The 14,733-nt window shown below is 52.1% G+C and overlaps 1 protein-coding gene across 2 annotated transcripts in view; it reads right to left on the minus strand.

The window, feature by feature from the left end:
- Positions 1 to 5,651: 5,651 nt before the first annotated feature.
- Positions 5,652 to 14,733, minus strand: part of CHRDL2 (chordin like 2) — a 32,282-nt gene continuing 23,200 nt past the window's right edge. The window contains exons 8-12 of one of the 2 annotated variants that reach the window (XM_031460327.2): positions 13,650 to 13,844; positions 10,920 to 11,093; positions 9,992 to 10,046; positions 6,424 to 6,516; positions 5,652 to 5,742 (exon numbers count right to left, since the gene is read on the minus strand). In XM_031460327.2, the coding sequence (XP_031316187.2) occupies positions 5,652 to 5,742; positions 6,424 to 6,516; positions 9,992 to 10,046; positions 10,920 to 11,093; positions 13,650 to 13,844 (608 nt within the window). The remainder of the gene's footprint in view (positions 5,743 to 6,423; positions 6,517 to 9,991; positions 10,047 to 10,919; positions 11,094 to 13,649; positions 13,845 to 14,733) is intronic. The other variant, XM_010989560.3, reaches the window with a different exon arrangement.

Consider the following 14,733-nt stretch of genomic DNA (forward strand, 5'->3'; position numbering starts at 1 on the left):
GAGGAGTATAAAAGCATTTGTGGACTGTTTTAAAACCACTAAAGACATACAGACTAGAGTGTCCACACCTAGTCTGTGTGTATATGAGGCCCCTGGGAGTTCAGGACAGAGCTGGAATGAGGAGAGAGGTGGGCCATGAGCTGGAAGCCAGGGGTTGGTCTCCCTGAGCTTCCATGTTCTGCAAAGAATTCAGAGAAGTCAGACATATTAAAATTTGAACTTGGCCTTCCAGGTCATTAAGAAAGTGTATTTGTCAAGGTGGGAAGATAGAACATATGTGTTTTATAGTTAATTTAATTTTTAACTTTTAAATATTTCAGGTATGATAAGCAGCCTCCACTTATATTCCTAGCTGGACCCTGTAAATGTGAGGGGTGGTCCTGGTGATGGAGGTGACAGTAATAGTGGTGGCAGTGGTAGTAATGGTGGGGAAAACAGTAGTGGTGATCGCTCAAGGGCTCAGCATTTATTGTGCACCTACTGTGTGTCTGCAGTCAACCACATCTTACCACTATTATCTTCACCATCATCAGCTCCCTTCCTTCCCTCATTTCTTTCTCCAATAAGCATGTATTACTGGGGCCACACTAGGGGCTGGGAATGCTGAGATGACCACCAAATGGTCTGTGGCTCAAGAAGCTTCCTGTCCAGTGAGAGAAAGGCTCAGGAACAGATCATTGCAGAAGGTTGAGTTCAATTACAGAAGAGCATACAATGCTGGGGCAGCAGAGAGGACCAGGGGAAGCTATTCTGAGGAAGTCTCCTGAGGTCTAGCCTCCTGAAATCTAAGCTGGGCCACTATAAACAGAGAATAGGAAAAAGCACTCCAGAAAGTGGGAACAGCATGTTTAAGGTGTGGAAGAGAGGACACTGGTTTAAGAAATGATCTGAAGGTCTAGCAGTGGCAGCCTGGGAGCAGGGATCCCTTTTCTGACCATGTGTGTGCTGTCCACCCCCTTATTTGGGGGCACTGCCTCTCAGTCCAGTCATATGATTCTTGTACCTCATCCCTGTCCACCCAAGGTGGACCAATCCAAGTCCTTCCCTAGAATCTTTCTACTGGAATTGGAAGGGAAGAGCCTTTGCATCCTATCTGATTGAGAGCTGGCAGGATGCTGAGCAGTGCCACAGTGTTTTGTCTGCTTCTTGAAAGAGTTGGTCGGAAAGAAAGTGATGATATGCAGAGGATAACAGAGAGAGAACATCCTGGTGGTGCTGGAGCCCACATCCATCCCAGCTTGATCAAGTGGGGCAGCACACTGGACCCTGAGTTGCTGCTGGGAGAAAAGGTGGGGGAACTGTGCTGAAGAGGCAGCAGGATTCAGATGCTGAAGGGCCAGAAGAGGGAGTTTCAATGCTGTTCTGAGGGCAGAGGGAAACCACTGAAGGAGGGGCTTAGTGGAGAGGAGACAGGGGAAGATTCATGTTTTTCAAAGATCATTCTGGGTTGATAGGCAAGATTTGCTAGGAGGGGATAGGGGTGGAGAGGAAAGGCTGGCGGCAGGGGAGCTGGTGAGAAGACAGATTTCCTCATCCCAGAAGTCATAGGACAGAGGGAGGGGACAGACTTTGGAGTCAGACTCTGTGGGTTCCAGTCACAGCCCCAAGTCTTCATTGCTGTTTGACTTTGGGCAAGTTATATGAGCTCTGTTCTGTTTTGAGGGTAGATAAAGGTGGGGAGAGACATTAGATGTCATGTGATCATTTAAACAGCCTTGGGCCGGGACCAGAGATCCAGGTCCTAATTTCCATTATAGAAAGTCTGAGATAGCCCCAATTCATAGAAACCCATGCCATCCCCCCCGCCCCCCGCCACCCTCAGCCAACCTCCTAAGGTACTTACTGTTCATCTTCCATGAGCTGACCCTGCAGGAGGAGAAGGCAGGCAGTGGGTGTCTCCCAGGGAAGGAGAGTGGCCGGGCCTGCCCTGGAGAGAGATGCCATTGTGCCTGGTGGGGCCCCAGGCCTTCCCTCACCCCCAGGCCAGCCCCAAACCACAGGCCACGTCCTGTTTCTCAGAAATATAGCTATTTCCCAGAGCCCAGGGTTCATGGAGAGGCGGGAAGAGGTAGCTTCACAGCTGCTGGAGGAGGAGGAGGAAACCTGGAGGCCAGGCTTGGCCTAATAATAGGATGGTCAAGTTTGGGGGCCAGGAAGCTATCTGGGAAGGTTGGGTGGAGCAGAGGCTGCGCCTGGCCCAGCCCAGGACCTGGGCCCTCTAGTGCTCTTGGAGCCATTGGGGCACAGAATCCCAGACCTCAGCTGGAGTCCAAGCCCTCCATTTACTAGTGTGTGATCTTGATTAGGTCACTTCCTCTCCCTGAGCCTTAGTTTCCTTGGCTCCATAATGTGATTGACATCCCTGCTTCACTGGGTTGTCCTGGGGGTCAGATGAGACAATGGACTTGACCGTGCATGTAGGAGCGGATGTCCCTACTTCTTCCAGAGCCTGGAATGTGCCCAGCCTAGTCACCAAGCAGGATGGTGGACCCCACAGGACTCCTTGCTGGAGTCTCCCTGAGCCGCATCAGGGACAGAGCTGGGCAGCTCCAGGGGACCACCCTGTCCCTCTCCCCCATCACACTCATGGGGAGACCAGCCAGGGTTATGCAGTGAGTTAGTGGCCAAGGAAGAATGGATTTTAACGTGTCCCTAAATCTTCCATTCCTCCATCTTCATTTCTGTTTATTCTACTTTTCCCTCTCCTGTGAGGTCTTCTCATCACCAAGACTTGCTTAAATCTCTCCTGTTTGAAAAACCCCCTTCTTCCATCTCATATCCACTGCCAGCCACTGCCCTGCCTCTCTCCCCTCCTTTGCCACCAAAGTTCTTCAAAGGCTTGTCTGTTTCCTCACCTCCCAGACACCACCTCAGCCCCCACCCCCAGCCTGCTTCTGCCTCCCAGCCCCCCTGACATTGCCCATTGCCATGCTCACCAGAAGCCCCCTTCTGCGGAGGACCCTCTGGGCTTCATCTGTTGTAATCTCAGCCACGCGCCCTCCTGGCTTCTCTCTCACCTCCACGTGGTTCCTTGCTGAGGCTCCAGGGTTCTGTCCTAATGCCCCTTTTCTTTTCATTCTACACTTTCTCCCAAGCCAGTGCCTCCTGCAGGCCATCAGCTCCCAAATCCCCTTCTCTGGCCCAACCTTCTCTCCAGACCGTAATACACCAAAGGGCTGAGTCTTCTGAAACTCAGCTCAGCTAAAACTCCTGGTTCTCTCCTTGTCACCACACAAGGCACCAGCTATACCCAGGACCCCCCTCTCCCTCAGCCCGACGTCCTTAGCTCTGCCTTCCCTCCTATCTCTGTCACCTCTCTCCTGCCCGGGTGCTGTCATCCCTTCTGTGGACCCCACAACAACCTCCAACCTGGTGTCCGCCTCGCTCCTCCACACCGTCCTTCACCCAGCAGGCAGATCTAAACAACAGATCTGACAGAAGCACTGAAACCCTTTCAAGGCCATCTGCTGCCCTCAGGGTGATGGTAAAGCTTCTCAGCTGGGTATTCAGCCTGACTTCCCTCTGCTCTTTGCCTCACATTTTATTGTCCAGCAACAGTGAGCTGTTTGTGGTTCTCCCTGTAAGATGCTATTTTTCATCTTCCACGCAGCTATCTCTTCCTGCGCCATTGCCCACCCTCCGCTCACTTCCTCCATGTTTTCTTCTCATCCCTGCTCATCCTTCAGAGCCAGCTGGAGCATCCCTCATCTGGGGTGGGACTGTGTTCCCCTCAGCCCTGCTGTCACAGCCCTTGCACTCATGGTGTTGTGAGGCCTCATCTCCTGCTCAAGACTTTAGCTCCACCACTGTGTCAGTGGTCTAGCGTAAGGCCTAGCCCAGTGTAGCTCAGAAAGTGTTTTATGAATGAGTACAGGGAAGGAGAAGACAACTGAGAGAGATGTAAAACCCTGGGAGAGCTGCTTTGAGATTGCCGAGGCAAGCTTTGTGTTGACACACTCAAAAAGGTCTGGACCAAAGTCAGGAAGTGCTGATATGCTGAACATGCCTCCCGTGGTGGGAAAGATTTGGGGTGAACATCACAAGCTTTGGATTAGCCCATCAGAGAAACCCGAAGGCAGTTGGCCTGCAACACCAGGAGAAGTGTACAGGGAGGTCATTCCTGTCCTTAGGCCCCAGAGATGCCCCCGATTACAGAGCCCCACCTTCAATCCCATTCTTCAGTGGAGGGGGCCCCCTGTGCAAGGGCAAGAGTGGGGTTGGGGTGGCAGGGAAAGCTCCACTGAGAAGGAGACATCTGAGCTAGTTTGAAGGATGACCAGTTAACCATGTGAAAGTCTGATTCCTATGCTTTAAATTTGGGAGGCTCTGAAGCCAGCCTGGATGTCCAGGTTAACCCCACGTGGTGAGCAAGCAAGGCCAGAATGAAGAGTCTTCTCCAAGAGGGACAGGCAGAGGCTGTGAGGAGCTGGACAGCTTCTGACTCAGAGGCAGATGGGGAAGATTCCAGCCATGTTCCTCAAACCCCAGACTCTCAAACCAGGCCCCCAGGAGCTGGCAGAGGGAGTTTGGGGAGGGTGACAGCCATCCCTGCACAGTGAGGGTGGCCTCAGGAAGCTACTGAGCAGACTTCTGAGCTCAGATACTCCACTTTCAAGACCAGGGCTTGGGTCAGAACCCCCTAAGTGGCTGCGGGTGGCAGAATCCAGCCAACAAACCACCTGACCCATCTCTCCACAGCTTTCAGTCAAGCTTGAGGGTGAGGGGCGTGGCCAGAGGATGACCAAGACTGACTATGCTGGTCAGAGAGCACAGGTCTGGGCGTCAGTAGGTCTAAGTTCTCATCTAATCACCACTCATGACTGTGGGGCTTTGAGGAAGACATTGGCCAATCCTGAATGTCTGTTTTCTCCTCTCTAAAATGGGGGTAATTCCTACACCGTTCACCTTAAGTAGAATCCTGAGCATTAAAACATCTTTGAAATGGTACGGAATTGTACATGTGGGCAGGAGAAATGGCTGATGTTGTCTTTAATTGTAACTGTTAGGCCTTCTTCCCAGACCGTGGTGCCAGGGTTGGCAGTCCAACTGCCGAGTCTTGGAAATCCTCTGAGGTGAGAATATTTGGGTTTATAACATTGGTCACGGTGGAACGGGAGGAGTGCTAGCTTGGAGCAAGAGACCTGGCATCCAGTTCCAAATCTGCTACCACCCTGTTCTGTTGCTTCAGGCAAATTACTGCTCCTCTCTAAACTCAGCATACTCATTGTAAAGGGGAGCTGACAATTGTCAGGATCCCTGGAATATCTGCTGGGAAAGTGCTTTGAGGCTCCATGTCCCACCTCCACTGGCTAACTAGAGTCAGTCCCCTTTCCTAGGTACAGTGCCAAAGAGCTCTAGGCGGGGCTGCCCACAAAAGCGGGAGGTGCTGTAGCTGGGGGCTGGGGACAGAAGGCTGGGGAACTAGCCCAGGCTCTGGTAACAGCTCACCTTGAGGACAGGAGCTAATCTCTGCCCCTCCTGCATCTCTGTTTCCAGCCCTATAAAATGGGAATAACCAGGCCTGTCTTGCAGTCCCTGTGAGAACATGTGGAGACTGGATATGGACTTAGTAGGCAGGGTTGAGGGGTAATGCAACTTCATATTTATTAATATATAACAACAAAAATGATAAAGCTCATATCTGCAGCTGTTTAGGTCTTTGTTATAAGGTCTTGGTCACTTTGTCTGGACTGGCTGTGACCTTCAGCTCCGGGGTCTGGGCTAGGAAGACGTTCCAGTGACCTGCATGGAGAAAAGAGGAAGAGTCGTGTGTGTAGGTGTGTGTGTTTGGTGTGTGTGTGTGCACACTTGTGCGCAACAGAGGCATAGTGACTGGGATGGAGAAAACTTAGGGCAAGGAGGACTGTGCCGCCTGGGTTTGGAGCCCACAGGGAGGACGGAGGTGAGTGCCCCATTGTATCCCATATCCCAGTGGGTTCTGGCACATGACCCCACCTTCAACCAACCAACATTTAGGGGCTGGGCTAGTTTCCCAGCACCTGTTGGTGACCCTCCCATCTGTGACTTCCTCTCCCCCACCTGAAGACCCATGTGGGTCCATCTTCCTCAGTGCAGTGTAGAGCAAATGAAGGGGATCAGGAGAGCTTCAGTGGGAAATGGTCCAGGAGAGAGAGGCAAAGTAGCACCAGGGTTTAGGTGCTCAGACCCCCTCCTCCACAGCCCTGTCTCCCTTACCCCCAAGACCGAATCCAGCTGGCTCTGCGTTACCTTCCTGCTCCCAAGCTCCCGAGCGCCTGAGTTGGGAAATCTCTGGCCCAGACGCCCACTGGATTCCTGTGCCGGGAACTGACGTCTGTGGCTGACAGCCCCCCTCCCGGCACCAGCAGCCTGGAACTCCCCGAGAGGCCCCAGCTCCCAGCCTTGCTCTCTTCCCAGGCCCCAGTCCTCAGCCCCGGATCCCACCTTCGTGGGTGCCAGTGAGCAGCCGGAAGTTCTGTGCCTCTTTCTGAAAGTCTTGCTTCCTGACTTTCTTGATCTGAATCAAGTGGAAGATTCCTGAGGGCAGAGACAAGGGCGTGAGCAGGAAAGGCAGTGAAATGGGGTGACTTAGACCTGGGACAGACTGAGTCACCTCCCTCCCTTCCCCCATTCCTACCAGACACCAAATCCTGTGAACTAAATTCCCTAAATATTTTGAATCTGTTCTCCTGTCCCCACTGTCACCCTCCCCATTCGGGCTCCATCATGTCTTGCCTGGGTTACTACACTAGACTTCTGACCTCTTTAACCCTGCCTTGAATCTGTGACCCTGACTGTGGTCATTTGAAAATATACCTGTTACCCTGTCATTCCCCTTCCCTGCCCCTGCCACCATCACTATCCTGCTTGCACACTGCTCACCTGTCCACAACGCGAGGCCAAGGGGGTCGGGGGAGGAAGGAGGGAGGAAGGAAAGAAGAAAAACTGTCAGGCCTATAGGGACTGGTCAAGCTTTTTGTGGGGCATAGAACATATGGTAAAAATCAATAAGTGATTTGCCGCAGACACCAAAGTACTCCAGGTGCCAGGGTTGTAGGTCCTCTTGCAGCTCAAGGCTCAGTTCCCCCCTAGCGCCCTTGCCTGGGCTCAAGCCCTGACCTGCTGCTTGATGTTCCTGAGGGGCCAGGCTTTTACACAGGCCGCCCTCTCTGCCAGAACACCTTTCCTGTTGCCACCAGGTGAACTATTCCTCCTCCCAGCCTTAGCTGGGAAGTCTTCCTTGATCCTCTCTCTCCCCATAAATAGTTATAATATCATTTCTTCTTTGGAAGCACCCACAGCTCTTGGTTTCTGTTTGTGATTGTTCCTATTTCTAATGTGCTATCATTTGGGTCTACTTTTGCCTCTCCTATGAGACTCAGAATTCCTGGAGGTCTTTCCTTTCTAGGTCCCCTGAGCCTGGCCGACATTAGTTATGCTGAATGAATGATGAATGAATCCTTAGATGGATAGATGGATGGATGGATAGCTGGTTGGATGGATGGATGGATAAGCAAATACATGTGTACTCAGTCTAGGCCAGGCCCTGAGGGGGAATGAGGTATTAGCTGGATCTCCTGATGTTTGCATCCCCTGGGGAGCTGGCCACAGGCACCACACATGGCACAGAGGCCCTGAGTACATGGGCTATGAGGTCGTGCCAGCTGTTACCAGCAGGGGCTGTGGCCAGAAAGAACAGATGCAACAGCAAGGCCTCTGCTAGGCCAGCACCGCCCTCAGGAAAACCAAGAGCTGGCCTTGCTTATGGGAATCTGAGTGGGATCCCACTGAGGGGAACAGATGGCACTGGTCCTAGGACTGAGGTCCAGGAAGCCTCAGGCCCCCAACCCAGTTGCCAAGGACCAGAATATGGGACAGACTCACTCGAAAGGCCCAGGCTACATCACAAGCATGAGATGGGGATAGGTCCTTCTGCCCCAGGTCTGCCACTGCACCAGTCCCAGCACACAAATTGGAGAGAAGGTGATAGGGTGAGGGCAGGTCCCCTCACTGTAGCCTAAATGCCTGATTGAAAGGTCCGAGCCCTTGGGCCTGGAATCAAGAGCTTGCCTAAGGGTCAAGGTTGTCCCTCTTGCTCTTTGAAGGGCATGCTAGGCCTGAGAGCGGCTGGTCCCTGTGTGTCCCCATGGCAAAGGTGGCAGTGGTGGGTGAGTGCCAATAGATAAGACAGGCTCAGCTTAGTGTGAAGGGCCCCCTCAGGGTGGAGCCATTCCCAGAATGGTAAGTGAATCAGCTGTCTGGAGGTGGGGTGGGGGTGTGTGCAGTCAGGGGCTAGAGACCATCAGGGATGCTGCAGGGGGACTTCTTTCCCAGGCAAGATTAGGAATCAAGACCCCTGAGGTCCCTTCTGCTCTGAAATTCCAGAATCTAAAACGCCCTTAACCCTAATCCCCAATTCTCTGCTCAGACTCTGGGGCCTGCGACTGGCCCCACTGTGGTGCGGCCTCTCTCAGCACAGCTTTCAGCGTCCACATGCTCACTTCGTCTCCAGGCCAATTCTCCTCTTCCTCTCCTGGCCCCCAAGATCTGCTGTTTCCACGTGTCTGGGTGAGGACATAGTAAAGGTTTCCCACTGACAACTGGATCTTGGGAGGGTTTGCTTTGACTCCCATGGCCTGGGACAGGGAGGTAATGGGGAGGCTGAGGGGCATTTCAGCCACCCGAAGGCTCAGGAGGTGGCAGGGAGGTTTGCTAGTGACAGGAGGGCAGGGCCTGGCACTGTGAAGTGGAAGAGCCCCCCCATCCAACCTTGTTCCTTTTTGCGAGGCCAGTGGTAATGAGATTTGGCCTTGAGTTATGACCTCCCTCTCTGCCAACCTGGGCCTTCCTCAGGCCCCTCACTAAAAGCATAAGGTCACCTTTGTGGAGATGGCACTGGGGACAGCCAGACCCGGATTTGAATCTTTGCTTGCCTGCTTAAACTGTGTGATTTTGAGCAAGTCATTTTACCTCTCAGACTCAGTTTTCTTATCTGCAAAATGGGGCATTAATACATAACCCTCAGGTCTCTTATGTGGATGAAGTGAAGCACGTTACATAGCACCTGCTACGCACCAATCAGAGCCCCAGGCATATAAGCGTGGGCTCTGGAGCCTGAATTTGAGGCTGTCTCTGCCAGCCTGCCTGCAGTGTGCCCCTCTTGCCTTTCTAAATCCTGTCCAGCCCAGGCCCATCTTCCATGAAGCCTTCCCTGACCAGCTCAGCTCCCAGGGAGTGCCGTTGTACCCAGGGCCCGGAGCCCTGAGCTCCTGAGGACAGAGGCTAGACTTGTTACTCTGTGGTCCCAGCACCTGACAGGGGCTGGAGGGAGGCTGAGTGTAAACATGCAGCCCCACCTGGCCAGACACTGATGGAACCTTAAGATTCAAAACAATTATGGGGGTTACTGAATCTACTCAGCCACTGGCAGAAGCCCCACCTAGCCCTTGCCTGCACACTTCCCTGGATGGAGCATGCCCCTCTCTTCACTGCAGGAAGGCTCTAAGATTAAGAAGGTGCTACCTCTCACTGACTGAAATCTGCTTCTCTGTAATTCTAACTGATGGATGATGTGGGGTGAGAAGGAAGCTGACATTTTTAGTGCCTACTGTTGCTCAGGGGCAGTACCTATGTTATTTCATTTAATCCTCCAAAACCCTTTCTCCCTCATTAACAGAAGAGAAATCTGAGGCCCAGAGAGGTCAAGTGATTGCCCAAGGCCACATAGCTAAGAAATGGCAGAGCTGGGATTCAAACCCAGGTCTGATACCAAAGCCCCTGCATGTTTTCTGACCCTTGCGGTCACTCAGAACACAACTGCTCCCTCTGCCTGGGGGCAGTCCTTCAGACCCATGAAGCCAGCGGTCCTGTTCCCCTGAGTCTTCTCTTTTCCAGGCTGAACAGCTCCGCTTTCTTCGTCCATTCCTCCTACGACAGGAGGCAGAGTAGAGCAGGGAAAGAGCCGCATCTTGACGTCACAAGACCTGGGCTCTAGCTCCCGTCCTCCACTTACTGGCTGTGTGGCCTTGGGCCAGGTACTTCACCTCTCTGAGCCTCAGTTTCCTCATCTGTAAAATGGGGATAATAATACCTAACTCTCAGGATCGTTGAGGAGCAAAAGAGATAATGAATGTGAAAGCACTTTGTAAACTCCAAAGTGCTTCATACATTAGCTGTTATCATTGTCATCATGCTTATTATCAACCCCTCTTCCACCCCCCACCTCCTACCCCACCCCCACCCCCTGCTGCCAGCCAAACACATCAGTAGAGAAAAATGACCTTAGAGCTAATTCCCACTTAAAGGATTTAATTTGTTTTACTTTATCCAGGGGATTTATGTTTTACAGGAAGAGCCAAAAAACTGAACTCTCAGCAATCCCCTTATCAATGAAAACTCCTCCTCTTGACTTTCAGTTGGTGATAGGAGCAGCCTATTGAATAGGGTGTTTCTCACAGAACGAGAAATATATTCTGATGTGACTTACCTTGGAGGGATAGAATCTACCATATAGATACAGAAAAGGCTGACTGAGACCAGCCTTAAGGATTTGAGGATGCTGTGAGGGCCCTCCTGCCTGAAAAGATCTCTCCTCCCAGACTGCTGCTGTTCAACCAGTGGACAGCTCTTTATTCTTTTGGGGTAGGCACGACTGTCCTGGCTCCTCACAAAGTGTAACCACCCCTTTCCCCCAGGAGAGGGAGCACTTCGAGGCCCTGGCATCTCAGAATGGGTGAGCTTATTGGAACTGTCAGATAGAATCACTGTCTCCCTCTGCCTTGGAATCTGGAACTCTTAAACCTGGAAGGTGGCCTCAGGCAGGTCTTCCTGGGCCAGAGGCACTTGATCAATAAAACTCCCCTAAAGCCCTTGGGGGGTCTGGAGCACAGGAAGGGGGACAGGCCAGAGGTGTGCTGAGCTGGGAGTGCGCCATTGCTCACCTTTTACCAGCTTCCAGAGGTAGATCTCCACCTGCTCAGAGGCCTCACGCTCAAGGGCAAAGCGATGCAGGTTGTCTGGGCTTGGGGATACTGATGTGTGGACGAGGACGCGGCCTGGCGCCTTCGGACACCTGGTGGCACTGATCTCACTGTGGCCAGGGTCGGCCTTGTCCTCTGGGAGAGACAAAGAGCTCATGAATGCTCTGCCTCCCCACCCCTGGTAGCCCAGGAAGAGGGGCCACAGGTCTGACATCCCCCTCAGTGTCTCTGCTGTTATTGGGAAAGTTTGGGTGCCCCTGGGAAGAGAAGGGGATCTCTGGGGAAGAGAGAGGGGGACTCACCCCCATTCACCTCCCATTGATTGGCATGTCAGAAAACTTCTCACCCTTCAGGGCCCAGCTCACTTTCCACCTCCTCCAGGCAGTCCACTGGAGCAGCTCAGCCCACCCTGTTTCCTCCCACCCATAGCTTGTAAAACTCTTCTTGCTTGTGGCTCTCACTCATGCCCTTAATCCCACACGGCCTTGCGTGGCCTTTTAATTATTTCACTTGGGTATATTTTCTCTCTAAAAAACCCCACAGGGTGAAGGGCAGGAATCGTATTCTCCAAGCCTTTTGAGTCACTCACACCATCAAGCACAAGGAACACACACAGAAGGAAAGGTTTGGGAGGAGTTGAGGTGACGATGGCAGTAATGATGATGATGGGTGTGAGAGTGGGCGAGATGGTGATCATGATGATGGCGGCTGTAGTGGTGGTGGTGGGTGGTGGGGGTGGAGATGGCAGTGGTGATGATGGTGGGGATGGTGGTAATGTTTTTGGTACCAAATTAGATCCAGTCCTAAAGCCTCAACGTTTTAATGTTCTGAGGACATTCCTCAGAACTTCCCATGAATCAAAATTCCCTGACTATCTTGAAGGGCTAAGTCCCTACACATACCCCCACCTTCGAGACTCTTACTAGGTGTGAAGCCCTTCAAGACATCCAGCTAAGAGCTATCATGCTACTGTCTCAACATCTTTAAGGGGAAATGGACTGTTGTCTGGTGGTGGAGCCCAAGAGCTCCAGGTGTGTTTGTGAAGGAGCCCATGAGTGAAGTCAAGAATTCAAGCCACTCTCACAGAGACGTCAGGTTGAACCCCTGTCCTTCATCCCATCATGCTCCCTTCTTAACCCCATCTCTGTTTTACATTACTCTAGAAATAATTGTTAGCCTTTATGTCTGGGTTTTGATTTGCAATTTATAAAGTATTTTTGTCAACTCTGTGTCTGAGGCTCAGAAAGGTAAAGTAATCTATCTTAGCCTATAACAGTAAGTTAGGTAAGTCATTTGGGAAGCCAGCTAATGCAAACTCACATCTCCTGACGTGCAGTCCTAGGGTAGGTGGAGATAGGATAATCATAGCCACTCAGCTATCTCATTTGTGAAATAACTGAGATGTAAGAATTAAATGAATTCTGTGAAATCATAGTACAAGACTGGGTACACAGTAGGTTCTCGATACATGTTCCTTCCTCTTTTTCTTCCCTGTTCCTCTCCTTTTGGTTTTGCTAATCCAGCCCTGTAACCAGCTGTGGTCAGGGCACAGCCTCAACTTGCACCTTCTCCTCCATCTGCCTTCCTCCCAGGCTTGAAGGAAGGAGCCAGCCCCTCACAACAGCTACTGTTGACAGTCACAGGCTGCTCTTCTCAGTGAGATACTCTGACGTTCTCTCCTACCGCTTACTAATCCCAGGGTCACGTGACATTGTTGAAAGAACTCAGCTGGCAAGTCTGGAAACCTGACTTCTAGAAGCTTAGCCCACCCTGTTTCCCCCCACCTATAGCTTTTAAAAGCTTGTTTACGCCTCCCACTCACGCCCTTAATCTCACACTGCCCTGTGTTGCCTTATAACTGTTCCACTTGGGTATGTTTTCTTTCTGAAATACACCCATGAGGCAAAGGACAGGAATCAGGTCCTCCAAGTCTTTTGAGTCACTCACACCAGCAAGCACAGGCTCTTAACACACAGAGAAGGGAGTATTTGGGAGGGGTTGAGGTGATGATGATGGTAATGACAATGACGGGTGTGAGAGTGGGGGAGGTTCTGGAAGCCCGAGTTCTAGCTCCAGCTCCAATACTGCTTTGCTGTGTGACTTAGGAAAGTCCCTTCCCTTCTCTGGGCCTCAGTTATCCTGTATATTGATGAGTACGGAAGGAAGACAACAGTGGTCAAGAGCATTGTCTTTGGAGTAAGACAGACCAGGGTTCAAGTCCCAGCTCTGTCACTTACAGCTGCAGGACCTGGGCCAAGGTGTTTACCTTCTTGTTCTGTAAAAGGGAGATAAAGATGCCTGCCCTGCCCACTGTGGTGAGGATTGCATGACTTCATGCATGCAAAATACCTACCTGGCACATGGTAAATGCTTGATAAACATTGGCCATTCCTCTTAAAGTCCTAATAGCCTAAGATTTCATGACTTCACAGAATCCAGGACATTATTTGATTCTATGTATATGTCTGAGCGCCTCGGAATCTGTAACATTAGATGGTTCCATAAGTCTAACATTTTACAAGTTGGGCATTTTCCATTGCTCTGCTTCTAACAATCTGTGCCTCTAAAACCCTGCATCCTGTGGCTCTAAGTCCATGCCCCATCCATGTTGGAGATGTTACAAGTGTCTGTGCCCCGGGGAGAGACCCAGGGCTCACACTGGCCCTCCCTGCCCCCAGCCTCTCTTTGTACCTGGGCAAATCTTGCAGCACTTCCCAGCTACTTTCTCAGGGTGACGGCAGGGGTACTCAGTGGGGCAGATCACCCGCTGGCAGTCCTGGCGGCCGTCCTGACAGGTACACAGGATGCAGGGCAGGGGTCCGAAGGAGCGGAAGGCTGGGTGCCACACCTCCCCATGGGAGTACGTCTTCCCGCCATGCACACAGGCTGGGCCAAGGAGGGCAGGAAGGCAGGAGGGTCAGTGCCTCAGACTCAGGACCAGGGTCCAATAATGGGTAGGGGTAGGGCCTTGGGGTGCCCCTGCTCCGCCAGTCTGGCCCAGCCACACAGCCTGCAAAGTGGAGGCCAGGGAATAAACTAGCCCCCTGTCCCTGACACCACCCCCCACACACCCTATCTCAGCACTCAGGACTGAGACGGGCCCAGTAAGTTCTTTCTAAAGATGGAGAGTCCTCCCCTGTGCTTCATGGGTGGAGCGCAGAGAGGGATAACCTGACAGTAGGAGACCTGAGATCAAGTGCTGTCACTACCTGGCCAGGCGAGCTTTGGCAGGTCCCTTCCCCTTTCTCAGCGTCAGGGTACCAAAGAGGGCCTGAACAGATGCCTCTGCATCTCCTCCCGCTTCACCAGTCAGGGTGTCCTGCTCTGAGGCCCCTTTCCTCCCCCTCTGCTGCCTCAGTTGTCGACTTGGTCTCCTTCCCCACCCCATCCCGATGGTCCTCCTGCAGGCCAGCTCTGCTCCCTCCTTCCTTCATCAAAAACTTTCCCCCACCACTTCCTTATATTATAATAATTGGATGTATTTATCTGTCTCCCCTCCTGGTCTTTGAGCCCCTTGAGGACAGGGACCATTTTCATCTCTCTGTTCTGTGCCCCTCAATTCCCAGCAAAGACATGGCAGGTGCTCAGAAAAATACTGTTGTGTGACCTGTAGTCCTGGTTCCATGACTAGTTCTGTCTCTAGCTCAATACTCTGAACCTCAGTGTCCTCATCTGTCAAAAAGGGGTTTAGACCTGACATTCTATGAGTCTGCAAGCTTATGGCCAAGTTGAGATGAGGGAACCACTGGGTGGGGAAACAGGGATGGGAGGAGGG

The sequence above is a fragment of the Camelus dromedarius genome, chromosome 12 (assembly GCF_036321535.1).
Source record: "Camelus dromedarius isolate mCamDro1 chromosome 12, mCamDro1.pat, whole genome shotgun sequence".
NCBI lineage: Eukaryota > Metazoa > Chordata > Mammalia > Artiodactyla > Camelidae > Camelus > Camelus dromedarius.